The sequence below is a fragment of the Balaenoptera musculus genome, chromosome 1 (genome assembly GCF_009873245.2).
Source record: "Balaenoptera musculus isolate JJ_BM4_2016_0621 chromosome 1, mBalMus1.pri.v3, whole genome shotgun sequence".
Taxonomy (NCBI): domain Eukaryota; kingdom Metazoa; phylum Chordata; class Mammalia; order Artiodactyla; family Balaenopteridae; genus Balaenoptera; species Balaenoptera musculus.
This window is the reverse complement of record NC_045785.1, coordinates 156914949-156935159: the sequence shown is the minus strand read 5'-3', so window position 1 is coordinate 156935159 and position 20211 is coordinate 156914949. Positions and strand designations below refer to the sequence as shown.

Here is a 20211-nt window from a genome sequence, read left to right as displayed (position 1 = left end):
AAAGGCATCTATTAGACATCCATGTCAAATAAGCATTTCTGGAGTTTAGGGAAGAAGCCTGCATTTGAGACACAAATGTGGGAGTCCATGATCACCATATAGACTGTATTTAGCTTCATAATCTGAATGAAGTCACCAAGGGAATGAGTGTACCTATGAAGGGAAGAGGTTAATGACTTCTCTTCTGAGTAGGAAGTAGGATTACACTTTGAAACTGTGGGAGTGAGGTTGAGATAAAGAAAGACAACTTAATGAAAATCTCCTGGACTTAATGAAAGTCAGGTAGACCTCGGTGCCAATCTCAGCTCAATAGTTTAACTAGGTAAGGTAACCTTGTGGGGTTGTGTGTACATTTCATCATACATACCAGGCCTGCTAGGAGGCCTGGGAAAGTTTTGAAACATTCATACTGAGGAATGGAAGAACGACCTTGGTAGGGATGAGTTAAAGAATCCTAAGAAGATTCAGCTGAGATTAGAGAGGGCATTATAATGGTGCTAGTCAGTATGTTTGTGATTTTATTTCCCTTGAGATGTGGAATATATCAATAAAAGTGAGAAAGTAGAGATTGACTTATTCCAATACTGGGAATTGGAAGAGGCAGAAGGAAAGAAGGGAATGTAGTGAAGGGCAATATAGACAAGCAGCATATTCTACAATTTAAGAAGGACTAGGTGCTGAAGATTATGTCATGATTGAAGTCAAAGAAGTTCATGTAGCCCTCCATCCAAGTAACATTGGTTTGGCCAAAAATTTTGTTTGGGTTTTTCGGTAACATCATATGAAAAACCCAAGCAAACTTTTTGGCCAGCCCGATATTTGGAACAAGAGCATCAAGAATAAAGTATCAAATAACAACATTTGATAAAGGTGATATAGTATTCATAGACAACAGGGAACAATTGTGCTTTCATTTTTTCCATCAAGATGAAAAATATCTTCAAAAAAGGTAATAGCAATAGAAATGAAGGAACGGTGAGGAGAAAGTGTGAGAGCTGGAGAGTGGAAGTATTAGAAGTCTGCATCTGGGCCATTGCTCAAGTTTTCCAAAGAGGGGGAAGTTACAACCCCAAAATTTAGAGCTTGATAAGTATGACATCTTTCCTATGGAAACAAAAAGTATAGATTGCTGACATATGGCCTGTCAAAACAGAACAAGTAAGTAATGATCACTTGTAGTCATTGTGGTTTAATTAAGAATAAAGGTGCCAAGGTAAAAACTTCTCCCCTCTTCTCCCTGCTTCCCCACCTGCTACATCTCCTCCTCTGGGTGTCATTTATAGCTCTGGATAAAAAAAAAAAAGATGCTTTAGATATGATGTATCTTGATTTCAACCAGCTTCTGATAAAAGTCAGTCATTATAGTCTTGTGGTCAAAATGGAGAAAATAATGTGAACAGAGTTAAAGTACCTAGTTAAGTTGCTACCAAGCTTTCTGAAGATGGGAGGCAGTGTGGTGAAGTGGAAATGACCATTGATGTTGGACTTAGATGGGATCAATATTGACCTTTTCACCTGCAACTTGAGCAGTTTAACTTCAGTGAACCTTGATTGCCTCATATAAAATGGGAATAGTCAAACCAAACCTGCTCAGTTACTACAAGGATTAAAGGAGATGACACCCTTGGTCCTCAGTAATAGACATGTTCTTTTCTTCTGTTTCTCTGCCGTCATTTACTCCTTGTCCTCCCCCCGCCTCCAAAAAAAACCCCTAACTACCACAAAACAGTAAGTGCGGCAAATGAAAGAAGAATTTTAGACTATGTGTAGTAGAGGAGAGTGATAAATTAGAGACAATTGAGAAAATAAATATGAGGAAGACTATTCTGCCTCATGTTTGCAAGAAATAAAATTCCATTCTCTGTAAACTTCTTTCTATGAAAGAAACTAGATTTTAAAATTCATTGTTGAGTATTTTACCATGGATGAATGAATATACATGAAACTATATTTCAAAAGCTTTTTCATGAAAACATTATACTTACATTATATACCAAAGCACTCTTCATTTGTAATCATGATCAACAAATGGATTTTTTAAAAAGCATCATATTGTTTTAGCCACTAAGCTTTATCACTGTTATTTATAACTTTTTGTTTTGACATATTGCTTTTAACTGTAATTAAAAATTATTGACATCTGTGTTTACTTTTTAGCTTGTGCATACCTTATCTTCATAGCAGAAACTAATTAGTATGTGAAATATTGTACCATTAAATTTGCATTAAGGGGGAAATTCTAATTTGATCAGATGTAAAAATATGGTAGAAAATACATTTTAATACATGAAAGATATGTACATGGTATTAATTCTGGTTTCATTCTTACAACAAAGAAATATTGTTTTAGCTTTTGCCTACCTACATCTTTACTTGGCTCCTTTAATGTGATTAGGCAGATCATAGAATTTAGAAAAAATATAATCTTTCATGAAACTTACTAAGTGATTTAGAAAAACAACTGTTACATATAATGAGTTTGTTTCAACAAAATAGAATGAAATATCTGCCAGAAATATTTTCTGAAGTACTAGAATATCTTTTCTGGTTTCATACTTACCTTTCTTTAAGTCTTTTCTAGTTTACTGCCTCAAATCACTTAAAATCCTGAAGTATAACAGGTAAATGTTATGTCTTCTGTAAATCTCTTTCTGACTGCATATAAAGAAATATTTCTTCTGCTTTACCCTCTTGTTGGAAGCATATAGCTATTAGTTTTTTACTATTAATTTTATATCTCAAAAATACTTCAAACATTTTTTCTTGTTCCTGCTGTTCCTGTCATCCAAGCCATCCTCATTTCACTCTTGTACTGCAGTTGTCTCCTGATTGACCCCTCCTGTTTTTGCTGTCCTTCTCAGAGGAGGCTGAGCAAACTTAAAAACAGAAATCAGCTGTGTGCCTCTGATTCTCCATCTCCTACACCATCACATGACCCAACCTATGATCTTCCAGTAACATTGATTTTCCTTCATTATCCCATTTACTATAGTAGATACCCCAATTTTCCCTTAAGAAAATCAGATCACTTATCAGAATTCGTAATTATTTCTTAAATTGGATATTTACCAATTTGTTATGTCTTCTCCAGTAGCATGTGAACTCCATGAGCAAAAGAATCATGTCTTTTTTTTAAACCACTTTATACTTGCACTGTCTTAACATTAAGTAAATGCATAGCGAGGATTTTGTTTTTTAATCATTGAATTCGGTTCTATATCTCAAAATAGCCACTTGTATAATCCTTAATCTTGTATTTTACATTCATTATATGATTCTCATAAACTGCAGTATCCCCTTCTCTTCTTTGTTTTTTCCATTAATGTTGACCACCATCTGACTAACTGGAATGAAAGCTCCATGAGGGCAGGGCTTTGGTCTGTGTTGTTCAGTTGCCCTGTCTTCAGTGGGTAGAACAATACCCAGAATATATTTGTTTCATATCTATTGAAGGAATAAATGATTGAATGAGTGAAGTCCCACACATTTGACATCTTGGAATTCATTCCTATGATAAACAGCTAAGTTCAACAAACACTTAATAAGTACCTACTGTATGCTAATCATTATGCTAGGCACTGTGGGCACAGAAATTAGTTATGGTGTCATTTCTGCTTCTTATTTATTTTGTATTAAGATGTTTGGTATTACTCTAATTAATTTAGAAGTTATAGTATGATATGACAGGGGCTTTCATACTGTTTGAGCACTTAAGCCTGGTTCTTATTAAACAAATAAGACTGGAATGCTTTCTTACCCATACTTTATTTCACTGGTTTTAAATACTATGTCATTACACTTTACTTTCTGTTCAGACAGAATTGGTCTCACCCTCTTGGAATGGCTTTTGGATTTTAGCATCTTTGATCAGTCTATTGCTCATTTATCTGCTAAGTCTACCTAAGGTCAGATGCTTTTATAAAAATAATAAATATAATGCAGTGTCCTAATGTTCCCTTGTCTTACTTGTAACCTAACTGTGATTTGCCAGCAATATTAAGAAATTGATCCAGTAAGGGCCTTGTTCAGGATCTTGGCAGCAGCAGAGACCAGAGATGCTGTGTTAGTTTCAGCAGTTGTCTTCCTTTCCTTTCATTCTTTAAGATAGTGTTATTTTTAAAATATGAAACATTTTTCCTGTTCTCCATATGTTGAGGAAATCTTTCCTAGTTCACTTCTGATGTCAAGATGAAATTTATGTACAAGATTGGGGAAATACACTCTTAGTGTATTTTTGGTTTGAAATATATCCAGATTTAAAAAGTGTCACCTAGAATAGGCTGTGACCTTTTTTTAAAAAAAAAAAGAAGCATGCTAAAAAGCCACAAGCAAAAATATACAGCTTTTATACTCTGTTTTTATTTCTAAAATGTATAATTTAGAATTAAATCTTATACAGGTACTGTGTCTGCCTTTTCAATAACTGATTTTTCTTTTAGGTGGAAGACTTACAAATTCTATGATCTTTAATGAAATATATCCTTTAAATCCCCCTGAATACAATGTAATACAAACATGGAAATATTAACTACTCCATGCCTAGCTGTTAACTTATAAGGCATTCTCTTCAAGGGGAAAGGCTTACTATTTCATTTTCTGCGTCCCTAATAATTTTTGCTGATTATTATATCATTATTGCTGTACTTTAAGTATGACTGAATTTATATGAGTTTATACATTATAGCCATCTGATTTAAATCACTAATTTGATTTGATTTTTTTTTTTTTTTTGGTGGAAGAGAAGCTTAGCAATAAAGGGAGCATGTGTTTTAAAATCTTTTTCTGTGTCTGTGTTTATCTCTTCTGGTCTTAGAGAAATAGCAAAATTTTTATATTATTTGTGCTCAGAACATATATTAAAGGTTTGCCTTTTTCTTTTGTAGGATGAAGTGGCACACACTTTAACTGAAAGCAGAGTATTAAAGAACACTAGACATCCCTTTTTAACAGTAAGTGCCTAGAGGAAAGATGTTATAATCATAACATCTTATATTTAAGGGAGTTTTATTATAGCAACTAAGCTATAAAAAATAACATTTTAAATAACATTTATTTAGGTATGACATTTTCTTTGTGGATAAGTCAGTTTTGGGGAAATTATTAGAATGTATGGATTAAGTTTACAATATGCATACATTTGTAGTCCTCTTGTTATATACCCATGAGTTTTTTGAGATTTTTTTTCTTCCCATAACTTTCACTGCCTTAAAAAAATAGAGCAAATACATTTAAAAATAAATTTAAATTTAAAGATAACATTTAAGTTAAAAATAGGATAAGTCATGGTACATTTTCTTCATTAGATAAAGTATAAACTGTGACTTAAATACATATAACTTAGTTATTTTGAAACAAACTGATTTTTTTTTTTTAGTCCTGTTTAGATTGCTTGTAATAGAGGCATAATTTGCAAAGTTTCTGCATGTTCCTGGTTCCAATGAAGAGTATTAAGATTAAAAAGAACAGACTTTCAAAAGGAGAAACTTTTAAAGATTTAGGATTATTTAGTAGGTTTTTTCAGAGGTATCACCAGATACATAGACTTACTTTATTACATTGTTGTGTGTTTATTGTTCAGTGTATTAAGATAGTTGGCTCTAAAGTTTTAATATCTTTATAACCTATAAAATTATCTGAAACAGCTCTATTGGATTGGGTCATGTTATGCGACCTCTATGCAAGAAGTGATACTGAAACTCTATTAGAAACCCAAGTATAACTACTGTAACTGTACTCCTAAGACTTTCCCTGAAGTAATTTGTAGGCCTTACTTTTAAGGTCTCATGGATAAGAACTTTGGGGACCAATACAGTTTCAAGTAGATGACATGGTAGATTGAGAGGTGCTCATAACAATTACTAAGTTTATTTTTAGTAAAAATCATAATTCTAATTTTTCCCCAAATAACACTCATTGCTGATCTTCACAAAATTTGTTTTATATTTCTCATAAACTTTTACTTAAGCATTCTTAAGGGAATAAATACACTCTTAAGGAACAAGAACAATTCATTTTATCAATCATGCTTACTGTTTCTAAGTATTCTATTTTTGATACCGTTGTAAGAATGTAGGATTATAATGTAACATTTTTTCTTTTTCATTTCAAGTCCTTGAAATATTCCTTCCAGACAAAAGACCGTTTGTGTTTTGTGATGGAATATGTTAATGGGGGAGAGGTGAGTCAAGAAGTATAACCAGCACTTGCATTTGCATGGTAGTATTGTTATTTTTTAAAACTTATTTATAATACAAGTTATAATGTAATAGTTCTCTACTTCTTGATAGGGATTTGTATAGCTCTTTCTACTGTTTTAGTAAATGGGAGCTGAATAATTTTCTAATGAAATATAAGGATCATTTAATTTTTACAATGACTTTTATGTATAGGAAAGTTTAATCATACTCTTTTTTCTAAATTTTTTATATGTAAAAATATTTTACTACAGATATGATTTTTAAAATCATGGTTTTTAATTTTGAAAACCAGCAATAGAGGGTTTATGATGCTTTACATAGTTCTTCCTCAAGATTTGTGAAACTTATAAAAAGTTATTTTACGCATTTTAAACTCAGTTTAACAATAGGCCATAGGCACATTGTGGTTGAGTTCTGTCTTCTTCTACACAGTAGTTAGAGTAACTTTGACTGTATTAAAGGGATTTTTAAGGAATTTTATAGTTTTGAAGGGAAATTCAATCATTTTAGTAGTATATTTCACCTATTGCTTTATTTTTTATCCTTTCTTCTCCCTATATTTGATCAAAATCAATGCGAGGGGAAAATGTAATTAACTGCACTAGTTAACTGGAAATATTTCACATTGTGAGTGTTCTGAAATAAATTTAATTATGAAATAGGGGCTTGTATCTCACAGACCTTAAAATAGTCTTATTATCCGAAAGGAGGGAAGGAAGAGAGGGAAGGAGGAATGGAAGAAAAGAGAGGGGGAGGGAGGGAGGAAAAGAAAGAAACAAAGAAGGGAGGGAAAGAGAGGGAGAGAGGGAGGGAGGGAGGAAGGAAAGAAGGAAGGAGGGAAGGAAGGAAGAAGAAAATATCCCTTATACAATATTTTCCCCTATAGAATTATCTGACTTATAGGAATTAGTCCATTGCAAAAAATTCATTCATTCATTTGGTAAACACATTTTGAGTGCCATGGCAGTGTGAGTTTATCCAAATGTGTTAAGAATTTATAATTTATCTTATAACTGTATTATAAATTAGAATATATAGTGAAAGAGCTTTTAATTTATCTTATAAGTGTATTATTATATAGTGAAAGACCTAAGTGTTAATAAATTCATAAAAGAAAATGTGTTAAGGATGATCTAGCATTTAAGGTAGGCTTAATGAGATTTCATCAGGGGAGCTGATTTGAGAGGATATTTCAAGTGGAGAGGATGATATGAGCAGAATCACTGGTAGGCAAGCACAGAGGAAGAAGTAGAGTAGTTAGATTATAATAGCCCAGGCATGGGACTTCTCTGCTGGTGCAGTGGTTAAGAATCCGCCTGCCAACGTAGGGAACACGGGTTCAAACCCTGTTCTGGGAAGGTCCCACATGCCACAGAGCAACTAAGCCCGTGCACCACAACTACTGAGCCTGCGCTCTAGAGCCCGCGAGCGACAACTACTGAGCCCTCATGCCACAACTATTGAAGCTTACGCGCCTAGAGCCCATGCTCTGCAACAAGAGAAGCCACTGCAATAAGAAGCATGTGCACCACAACGAAGAGTAGCCCTGGCTCGCCGCAACTAGAGAAAGCCCACGTGCAGCAGCAAAGACCCAACACAGCCAAAAATAAATAAATAAAATTAATAAATTTATTTTAAAAAAAAGACATATCAAAAGTGACTTTTGGTTGGGATCAGGAAAATTAATATGTACAGTGAGTTTATGAAGAATGTGTTAAGGGTAAAATTATAAATTTGGGTTTGAAAAGCTTTTTCCTAAGGTTCTAAGAAAAACATATGTGGAGATATCACAGAGAATAAATAAAGGGTCAGAATATGGATACAGATTTGGGAGCCATTCCCATAAAGATTGTAATTTAAGTTATGGAAGTGGATATTTCCTATTTTGTGGGAAATGAAATTGGTGAAACTTTTATGTTAGTATCTATCAAAATTAAAAAAGCACGTATTCTGGGACCCAGCAATTTCATTTCCAGGAATTTATCCTACAAACATACTCACAAATATACCACAGAATAATATATGGATAAATATATTCATTGCACTATCGTAGAACCTTAAATGAGCATTCAGTAAGGAGACTGCTTAATCAGTGTTACATCCATGCAGTGAAATACTTTATATCCATTGAAAAGAATGAGGTAACCCAATATGGGCTGAGACAATGCAATTTCTAAGATATGTTATGAAATAAGAAAAACAAGGTGCAGACAGAATATAAAGTATGCTACTATTGTGTTAAAGTAAGACCATATATATGTGTATATATGTCTGTGTATACATTGAATATCTCTGGAATTATGTACTGGGACATTATTGCTTACCTTTGGGAGGCAAACTGAGTCACTGGGGAAAAGATGGGAGGACGACTTATTTTTCACTTATTTATTCTTGTGCAGCTTTTGTATTTTGTGTATTAAAATTGAAGGAAGGAAGATAGGCAGGCAGATGGATGGAGGGATGGATGACCAGGGGAGAGAATATTATGTAGGGAAATGATAAACTGCAGGTAAAAACTTGGAGAAGCACTCTTAAATTGCAGAAGTACTCTTAGACAGTATCATGTGTTTGCATCTATTACAAAAATTAGCACATTGTTTTATAATTACGTATTTATTTGTCTATCTTTCCTACTAGACTCAGAGCTCCCTAAGGGACTTACTGGTATAACCCTGGCACCTTCAAATATTTATTGGATGTTTTGAGTGAGTAAATAAGTGAATAGATGAACAGATTCCCTCAGGGAACAGGGATAAAAGAAGTTAGCAAAAGTGGTAAACTAGGAACTGCTGAGAAATAGGAAGAAAAATAGAAAGTAATATGGTACATAGTTTACTTTAGAAAAAAAGCTGAAAATGTTTTTTCAGGAGGAAGTATCTTTGAGTGTATTTATAAAGTACATATTTATTGAGTATGAGCAGGGCACGCTGGTAGATACTGTGGGGCATACAAATCTGAATTAAACATAACTTTTACCCTCAAAGAGTTTATGATCTAGTGGGGAAGATTAGGTACAAAATTTATACTAAGTGTAAAGTGATAATTATCACTTGTATCAGAAGCATAGATTAAGGACCATGGGACTTCATAGGAAAGAAAGAAGAATTTTGGATGGTGGGATGAAGGGAAGCTGCCTAGAAGCTTAGTAGAGGGAGCTAGGTGGCACCTGCACTTTTATTCTAAACCTAGAGTACTTTGGCGATTAATCAATTGATGACTGTTAAAAAAAATTTTTTTTACACAAAAGCAGATTTTCAGACTAGCCAGATGGTTTTCTTTAGAGATGGGATTATTTCACCTATTAAATTTATCTGAGAAGGAAATCTATATTCAGTATATGCTTATGGTGACTTACTTTATTTTGGTTTTGCTTTAGGTTCACCATGCCATTATTCCGCTCAGGGATGCTTCCTAGAAATGCAGAAAACTCAATTGCTGTAGAAAAACTACTAAACGTAGAACTTACGTTTTGGAAATAAGATTGAAGTAGAGAGAAGTAAAGTACAGAAATCTACAAATTCATACAAACATTCCATAACAACACTTACTGATACACCATGAGTTTCCCAAATGTGGAATGTCTGTGTGGTATCTAGGAAACTTGAGCAGAGAATACTAGCCTGTTGAAAAGTAAGCTCTGGTAAATTGATAGTACTCACCCAAATGGCAGCATCCTCAAATCTCTTTCTATCCAGTGTTTGCCCTGAGATAGGCTTCTTTAATGGACCCATTGAAGTTAATTATAACTAGCTAAGTTTTCACTCAATTCATATTTATTATCTGTTGATTTTTAATTAGCAATAGTATTCTTTTAGCCTATGTTCTGGAATGTTTATTTTGAAACATAAGATCAACAGCTGAGACATTTCTTTTCTTATACTTTCTTCACATTTTTGTGACTATCTGGACTTCTTTCAGCCTGATAGACTGCACAAGAGTTTAGCATGCTCATGGCCATGCTTGTTATTATCCCTATATTTGCCAATATTGTTTAAAGCACTACATAATCTTGGTGGAAGTAGATTATGAGAGAATTACTGGTTGTGAAAAATCAACAGTGGCTGCTTATAGGCGTATCAGTACAATGGAGTCATATAATTTTATTTAATTTATATGAATTCAGAGAAATAGGCTCAGCAAGAGATAACATAGATAGGAAGGAAGGAGGGAAGGAGGGAGAGAGGGAGGGGAGGAAGGAGAGTGGAAGGGAAGGAAAGAAGGAAATGGTGATTCTGCCATTCCGCTTGCTGAGTATATTCAGAGTGACCTCAAGATGAGAGAGAAATTTGCTATTCTTTTATTCCATGTCAGTTTCTACTTGCCATCCTTAGAGTTTCATGGGATATAAATTCTAGTGCTTAAAAATACATAGTTTTTATAAAACATTGTCATTAAGTGCATTGTAAGTAGAGGTGTTCATCTAAAGAAACTATATTATTTCAATGCTAGAGGGAAAACTGTGCTGAGCTTAACTATATTGAGACAGTATATTGGTCTTCAGTGTAGTACCTTCCTAAGGAATTTCCAAGGATGATTTGGTTATACCTCATAATCTACGTGTTAACTTTAGAACCCACTCCATTATAGTCTATTTGCCTATTAAATATTTAAAGCGTAACTACTATGAGTTGGACCTCAGAGGATGTAGAAATAAGGAAAATATGGTGCTTTACTTTAGAAGATGAGTATCTAATTGGAGAGACAGACAAGAAAATATACATATGCAGTGTCATTATTGCTATGAAAACACTGGTTGCTGTGGGATACAGAGAATGCCTATTTGAATCAATCCAAAAGGAAGAGAGAGGAGGAAGGGGGAGAATGCCAGGGTAGGAAACACTTCTTAAAGTAGTTGCTAAGCTAAGTCTTGAATGTAACTGTAAGTTACATAAATAAGGATGAGAGGGAGAGCATTCCTACACAGAGAAAATAGAATGTTTAGAGTGTGATGGAGCTCATGCAAGCTCTCCCCCGTCTCCCCAGATGTAGCACAGTATGGATGATGCATAGAGTCCTGCAGAGAAAAGCCAGAAGAATCTAACCAGGTAGGTAGGGTCATGTTAGGACAGATCTCTCCCAAGTAATTTAGATTTTATGCTGAAGGCAGTGAAGCATCATGGAAGGACTTCTGTATGAAATGTTTTAGAAAGAAGACTTTGGTAGTGGTGTGAGGCTTGTATTGGAAAAGAAAAAATTGGATACAGGGAAACTACTTAGAAGCTACTGAAGTTGGAAGGTTTTGGTAATCCGATCATAAAAATGATAAGGTTGTTAATTGAGCCAGTATTAGTGAGAAGGAATCGAATTCTGAATGGTGTTTAGGTACTAGAATTTCCAGGATTTAATGACTAAATGGAGAGAAAGGGGAACATCACACAGTTTCCTATTTGCTGCTTGGGGAATTGTGTGGATACTGGGCTGTCTGTAAAATCAGGAAACATAGTAAAAGGAATGAGTTCTGAGTTGGTGATCAACTGATCACATATTCAGTTGGTATGTGAGTTACCTCGTAGGGATCTGAAGGAAGTGGGAGAGTCAGGTCAGAGATACAAATAGACTTCAGCAGCAATGCTGAAACGAAGGAAGGGAAGAAATGTCCAGTGTGAGAATAGTGTGTAGTTAGAAAAATAAATGGCTAAGAATGGTGCCTGAAGATACCAACATCAGACATGTTGGTGGTGAGAGAAGCCTAAGGAGGATCCTGGATAGAAGGAACCAGACAAGAGAAGCCTTAAAAGTTAAGGAAAGTATATTAAGTGTAAGAGTATAGTAAAGATATACAACTGAAAGATAGCAACTGAATTCATTGGATTTGACATCTACTACTAGTCCCTAAGCAGAGTACCATGGATTCTTCTTTTTTTCTGGCATGATGCAAGGTATGTACCTTGGCTATAGTATAGAATATACAAGGGTTGGTTTGGAGCTCAGTAGAACAAGGTTATGAAAGTTCAGTGCAACCTTTGGTGGACAGTAAATCAGCATCTGGAGATTATAAAAGTACTCTAATAATGTGACCAATCACACTGCTGCTGACATATCCAAGCCACTCTCTTTTTGTAGCTTAAGTATTATCAAATTCATATGAGAAGCAGAAAAATATTGTGGGGAGAAAAAGTAAAATGAAAACTGACTAAGGTGTTTAGTTTGATTTAGAATGTCTCTACTTAGGACTCTTCCCCAAAATCTTACTCATAGCCTTACTTCTTTCAGGCCTGTAAACCAAACCTCTATAAATCCCTCTCCAGGCTGAAATCTCCTGGAGGTTAAGAGATTCATTAGTGGGGAAAGAAAAATCATTACAAAGAAATGTTACTCATCTGATAAATTTTTCACATTCTTCTATATTCTTTATGTGGGTACAACTGAACCTAACACTTTCCGTTATTTACTATTCTTGTCCACATTTTAGCTCATTGTACACTCTATAGTAAGCCCTTTGATAAAATTCATTTTCTTTTTGCATATGACTTCCAGTTTCATGCCAATCTTGAGATCCTCTCATACTTATTTCAGATTCTCATTATCTGGCTGGCATTTTGTCTTCAATTATCTCATTTTAAATTCACATGAGACAGAAGTGCCGGCAGTCAGCATTCTAGTTCTACTTACTAATTTGTGGAGGTGTGACTTGGGTGATTTTTAAATTAAAAGTATCATTTCATATTCATAGTGATGATTTTTTAAATTTTACTAAATTTATAGATATATGAATATCTGTTGTCAAGAGTCTGACAAGCTAACTTCTTTACTACTTTAGTTATTAATATATTACATAGGTTTTATCAGAATTCTATTGTTTTCACCCAAAGCTTTTTCAAAAAGTCTCAAGACAAGAAGGATGCATTGTAATAGTCACAATAAATTAGTCAAAATAAATAGTCAAAATAAATTTGGGAATGTTTTTAGTATATACTTTTATAATATTTCAAGGCTAGTTTCCCAAAATTCATTTAGCCAATATATCTCTGCATCTAAAGTAATAATCCAAAGACTTGACTAGCCTCAACATCTAAGATGCTTACTTTTATATCTAGAATATTATATGAAGTGACTGGAAGTACAGGAGCTGCCCAGGCATTTATCTGTTTTCACAATTTCTCTCCATGTGATTATGGCACAGGATGGCAATTTCAGGGTAGTCGAACTTCTTGCATAAAGGTTGGGTTACCCCAGAGTGAGCATTTCAAGAAAGTGAAAACAAAAGGCACAATATATGTGTAATTTGAGACCCTGAAGAAAAAAAACAAAACAGGAAATGTAACAAAACAATATTTAAATATTAAAAACTGTAATCCCAAAACACAGTATATAGTCATTTGTGTTCTGCATCTTAACATGATACTTTTAATATTCATCAGTATTGTTGCATATATCAGTAGCTTATTTCTTTTTATGGCTTTATTATATTGATGTATTACAATGTGTTTATATAATCTCTAGTAGATAGACATTTGGTTTTCTTGCAGTTTGGAGCTATTATGAAAAAATTTCTTGTGAATAATCCAGTACAAACCTTTGTGTGGATGTATAGTTTCAATTATCTTGGGTAAATATCTAGGAATACAATTTCTGTGTTATTTGGTATGTTCAACTCATAAGAAACTGCCAAATTGTACCATTTTGCATTTCTAGGATGTTACTTATCATCATCACCACACTTGGCATGGTTAGTCTTTCTTAATTTTACCCCTTCTAGTTGATGTGTATCTTATAGTTTTAGCTTGAATTTCCTGAATGATTAATGATACTGAACATGTTTTCCTGTGCTGATTTGCCATGTTGTGTCTTCTTTACTGAAGTATCTGTTAAAATCTTTGGTCCATGTTTTGATTGGGTTGTTTGCCTTCTTAATATTGAGTAATCAGACTTATTTTTATATTCTAGATACAAGTAATTTATCATATATGTTTTGCAAATATTTTCTCCCAGTCTGTGTTCTGCTTTTTCATTTTTTAGCGGGGAATTTTTTTCCTGTGTATATTTTTGTTTAAATCCGTTTTTTAAAAGTCATCTTGTTCGTATGTAATTTACATTCAGTAAACTTCACCACTTTTAAGTGTACAACTTAGTGAGTTTTGACAAATGTGTAGTTTACCATCACCACAGTCATGATATAGAACAGTTCTATCACCCAAACAAGTCTCTCACGCCCCTTTACAGTCAATTCCTACCATCACCTCCTGTCGTCGCAACCACTGATGTGCTTTCTTACAAGTGTCTTTTTAAGGACAAAACTTTTAAATTAGATGAAATACAGTTTATAAGTGTTTTTCTTTTGTGGTTTATGCATTTTGGGTTTAATTTAAAACATCTTTTCCTAACGCAAGTTTGTTAAGATTTTCTCCTATGTTTTCTTCTAGAAGTGTTAATAGTTTTTTTGACTTATATTTAGGTCTACAACCCATTTCAAGTTAATTTTTGTTTATGGTGCTTGAGTCAAGGTTCATTTTTTTTTGCAACTGGATATTAAATTTTTCCAGCATATTTGTTGAAAAGAATATTTTTTTCACATTGAATTACCCTGACACCTTTGTCAAAAATCAATTGACCATATATATGTGCGGGATGTTTCTGGACTGGACTCTGTGAATTGATCTATGTCCATCCATCCTTATACTTATACCTCACTGTCTTTAATACTTTTGCTTTAGAGTAAGTATTGAAGTGAGGCAGTTCAAGTCTTCCAATTTTGCTCTTCTTTTTAAAAAGTGTCTTGGCAACCCTAATATTTTCATGTAAATTATAGAATAAGCTTGTTGATTTCTACATGAAGGTCTACTGGACTTTAATTGATAGTGTAATCTGTTGATCAATTTGGGGAGAATTGACATGTTAACAATATTGTCTTCTGATCCATGAACATGGTATATTTTTCCAATTATTTAGATCTTCTTTAATTCTTTCAACAATATCATGTAGTTTTTAGTGTACAGGTCTTGAACATTTTTTGTTAAATTTATCCTTATTTATCTTATTTTTTTGTATTATAAATGATTTGTTTAAAGTTTCAAATCTGAATTGTTTGCATATAGAAATGCAGTTGATATTTACTTATTAGCCTTGAATCCTGCATCCTTGCTCAGTTTGCCTATTTGTTTGCTTGTTCTTAAGTATGTTGAGATTCTCTGTGTAGATGATCACATCATGTGGGAGCAAAGACAGTTTTACTTCCTCTTTTTCAGTCTCAGTGGATTTTCTCTCTTCTTGCCTTATTAAGCTAAGACCTTCAGAACAATGTTAAATAGCAACGTTAAGAGCAGACATCCTTGACTTATACCGGATCTTAGGGCAAAAGCATTTGTACTTTTCACCATTAAGAATGTTGTTAGCTGTAGGTTTTTCATAGATACCCTTTAACAAGTTGAAGAAGTTCCTTTCTGTTCCCATTTTGCTAAGCTTTTTTTTTTTTTTTTTAAATCATGATAGGATGTAAAATTTTGTCAAATTATTTTTTTGTATCTGTTGGGATGATCATGTGGGTTTTCTTCTTTATTCTGTTGATATCTTGAATTTCATTGTTTGGTTTTTTTAATGTTAAACCAACATTGCATTTCTTAGATAAATCCCACTTAGTTATGATGTATTATCCTTTTGGTATGTTGTTGAACCCAGTTTGCTAAAATTTTGGTAAGAATTTTAAATCTTTGTTCACTAGGAATATCATTCTGTAGGGTCCCTTCTCTTCCCTACCCCAAGCAATGTCTCTGGGTTTGGATTCAGGGTAATGCTAACCTCTTAAAATGAGTCAGGCAGCATTGCTTCTTCTATTTTCTGGTAGAATTCACCAGTGAAATTTTGAGACCAAGAGTTTTCTTTGTAGGAGGGTTTTTAACAATGAAGTGAAATTTTAAAAATATATTTATGGAGGCATGCATTTTATCTATTTCTTCTTGAGTGAGCTTTGGTTGTGTGTTTCCAGGAATTTATTTCATCTAATTTTTAAAATTTATTTGCCTAATATTGTTGAATTCCTATCTAGTTCTAGACCCTGAGAAGGCAACTATACTCTACAAGGTTCCTTCTCTCATGCAGTTCATATTATGCAATTATAAAGGAGACTTATGAATGAAATTTCTTCTTAATTGAATAATTTATACATTTATTGTCTCAAGTTAATAGAAACTGTACTTAGAATAATAAATAGGTGTGCTCTAGAGACCAGAGACCTAAGTTTGAATCTCAACTCTACTGCTTAAGAGCTATGTGATGCTAGGCAAGCTTCGTAACATGCCTAAATCTTAGTTTTCTCATCTGTATGATAGAGATAATAATTGTACCTATTTTATAACGTTGTTTTGAGGATTAAATAATCTAATGCATGTAACTTACTTAGTATAGTGCCAAACAAGTAGCAGTACTCAAAAATAGTGCCTATTGTGATAGTAATAATAACATATTTATTATATTTAATCATCTATAATATGGAGATAGCATTTTGTAGCTTTTGTGATTGTTGTTAGAATGTAATGTCTTAATGCTCAAAAATTGTAGTGTTTATTATTTTTATTGTGTTGGTATTGGATATATTTCATAAATAGCCCAAATATTTCACATTATATCCTAATAGATTTAAATATTTTAAAATAATTACCTTGAGAATTTTTACTCTTTTAAAAGTATATTTTATTCTCCAAATGAAAAATCTATTAATATTTAATGTGGTAGAACTGAGCTATCTCTTTTTTAATCTTGTTAGTAGAGTCGTAATAAAATACTTTAATGTAAATTATTTTAATTATGGAAATAGATTGGGAATTTAAAAAAATTTTAAGGAGCTACTTTTGTACTTACCATATTATAAAGTATTTTCATTAGGTGACTTTTGATCCCAGAAAATTTCCTTAACTTTTCATGCCTTGCATTAATTATTTAAAAATTAGATAGCTAGTGGGAAGCAGCTACATAGCACAGGGAGATCAGCTCGGTGCTTTGTGACCACGTAGAGGGGTGGGATAGGGAGAGTGGGAGGGAGACGCAAGAGGGAGGAGATATGTGGATATATGTATATGTATAGCTGATTCACTTTATTATAAAGCAGAAACTAACATACCAATGTAAAGCAATTATACTCCAATAAAGATGTTAAAAAAAAAATTGCAAGCTTATAGGCTACTTTTTCTGGTATCAGGCACCTAGTTAGATCGAGAATTCTTTTTACATTTTCAGACTTGTAAGAAGAGGGCAAGAAATAGAGAAATAGGGCTTGAGGTATTTAGCTGAAAATTTATAACCAAACAACTGTTTCAGAGTCCAGCCATCTGACCTTAGATCCCTTTCAATTCTCCTGAATCATCCTAAGGGTTTAATTTGTATTTTAAGAAATGTAATTTTGAACTATTTATTAAAATATGGCATTTTATCACTATCCTTTCTGGAAGAAACTTTCTTCAAAAACTAAATGTAAATTTACATTACTTTACATTAATTTTTCTGTGTGAAATGCATAGAAACTGAGTTCAGCTTGAGAAGAGGATAGACATGATCTAGAAAACAATCAATATGAATTACCTATTAAATGTAAGTGTACTTTTATTTGATCCTATAAAAGTACATGTTTAAATGTTTTATTGTATAACTGATACCATTCCAATTGTGTAGTATAGTATTTGCTACAGACTGAATCTTTATGTCCCCCCTAAACTCATATGTGGAAACCTAATCCCTAGTGTGATGGCATTTGGAAGGTGGGGCCTTTCTAGTGATTAGGTCATGAAGGTGGAGCCCTCCTGAATCGGATTAGTGCCCTTATAAGGGACACCTCAGAGAGTTCAGTTGCTCCTTCCCCATTGTGAGGACACTGTGAAAAGACAGCTGTCTGTGAACCAGGAAGCAGGTACCCGATCTGCAAGTGCATTGATCTTGGACTTCGCAGCCTCCAGAATTGTTGGAAATAAATTTCTGTAGTTTATAATCCACCCAGTCTGTGGTAATCTGTTATAACATCCCAAATGGACTAAGACAGTATTGTTGACTAGTTTTCTTGTATGTGAGCTAGAGACATTCTTTTCATCTTAGGTCTTTTTGTAAACCTAAGGGATGTGTTAATCAGCATTATTGCACAAACTACCATGTCTCATTGCTTAATTAATTAGTTGTCTTTAGGTTACTCAGGTTCCAAGCTCAATCAATATTATGATAATGAATGTAATCATTGTAATTATTGACCCATATTGAGCATATTTTGTTATTCTCTGTTAACTGATATTTTGCTATTACAAAGGAGTGACTAAAATTTGTATAGACAGTATTTGCAAGAAAGAAATGTAATTGAATTTAAAGTCTTAGATTGCAGTGATAGTTCTCAAGATGTTGTTTAAGTCTAGATCTTTATTTTTTTTAAAAGTTTGTTGCATATTTTTCAAAATATAACAATTTATTTTAAAGGTAAACATTCCGGGTTTGTAATGAAATATAAACTTGTATATTTAGATCATTAAGACAATCTATTAATATTTACATTACTATATTCCCACAGCATTGCTAAGCACAACACACACACACACAAACATGTAGTCGTTGCTAAAGGAACTTAAATTTCTAAAGGTATGTTCCTTGCTTGAGGAGCAAAAAATTCATTTTCTTAACAAAAACAAGATTATTTAGTTATTGTATGTGATTTTTTAATGTTTCTAATAAAAATACTTTACCTTCAAAACTTTAAGCCTTATTTTCCTTATAAATAATTCTTTGGAAAGTATTTTTTAATTTAACTTTATTCTTTGCAGTACGTATTTATTAAGTACCTAATATGTGCTACATGCTAGGCTTGGTGCTGAGGATGCAAAGCTATAGAGCACTTGTGCAGTCTTCCTCTTTCTCCTGTGCCTCTGCCAAGAAAAAAAAAAAAAATTGTTAGAAGCCTGAATCAGTAAAGTCATCAACAGTATGTTTACTTAAAACCTTTATAAAATTTCTCCCATTATGAAAGTAACAACAGTACATGTATATTGCAGAAAAAATCAAAAAGTTATTTCAGTTCAATTGATAAAATACTTATTTATTGACTGCGTGCTACAAGCTAGTCACTGTGCTATGTATTTAGTACGTGTCATGAGGAAGACAGATGGTCTCACATTTAAGGAAAGTATAGTGCTCTGGGAAATGGATATTAAACAAATTATTACAGGTAATTTTCAAGGTATAAAACAGAAAAAAAATACTCTAAATCTTACCATCCAGCAATGATCACTATTACCATATTAATGTATTTCCCTGTTTTTATACTGTACCCATAATTTCCATTTTATTTAATATTGTAAAATACATATTAGTTGCCTAGTAATTAATTATGCAGATGTAATTTATTAAATCCTTACTATATTTTTGAACGTTTAGATTGTTTCCATTACTTAACCAACTTTACTTAAGTATAAGCTACATACAATAAAATGTACTCACTTTAAGTATGCATAACTTATATGACTTTTGACAAACATCTATGCATGTAGTCCCCATTACAAAAAGGTGCAGAACATTTCCACTGCCACAAAAAGTTCTGCTATGCCTCTTTGCAGTCAGTCTTCCCTGTCTCATTCTGTCATCTCCTGCTCCTATACCTGGCCCTAGGCAATTACTGATCTGCTTTCTGACACTAAAGATTTGATTTACCTTTTCTAAAATTTCACAGAAGTGGAATCATACAATATGTACTCTTTTATGTCTGTTTCTATTTCTTTTGCTCAGCCTAACGTTTTTGAGATTATCCGTGTCTCAGTAGTTTGTTCCTTCATTGCTGAGTCATGAGCATGCTATATCAATGTTTTTTAATCTGTCCTGCTTTTGGTGTACATTTGGATTGTTTCCAGTCATCGCCTACTATGAATAAAGCTGATATGCACATACATGTACAAGTTTTCTTTTTTCTTGGCTAAATACTGGGGAGTATAATTGTTGAGTTTATAATAAGCATATGTTTACATTTTGAAAAATTCCAAAACTGTTTTCCAAAATAGTTGTGTCATTTTGCATTCCTAGTATCAATGCCACAAGAATTCTAGTTGTTCCATATCCA

The 20211-nt window shown here is 33.1% G+C and overlaps 1 protein-coding gene across 5 annotated transcripts in view; it reads left to right on the top strand.

Moving 5' to 3' along the window:
- The window catches only part of AKT3 (AKT serine/threonine kinase 3), a 392845-nt gene that overhangs the window by 257728 nt on the left and 114906 nt on the right, over positions 1-20211 (top strand). For 4 of the 5 annotated variants that reach the window (XM_036863102.1, XM_036863086.1, XM_036863120.1 and 1 more), the window contains 2 exons: positions 4884-4949; positions 6110-6178. In XM_036863102.1, coding sequence (XP_036718997.1) covers positions 4884-4949; positions 6110-6178 — 135 coding nt within the window. The remainder of the gene's footprint in view (positions 1-4883; positions 4950-6109; positions 6179-20211) is intronic. The other variant, XM_036863094.1, reaches the window with a different exon arrangement.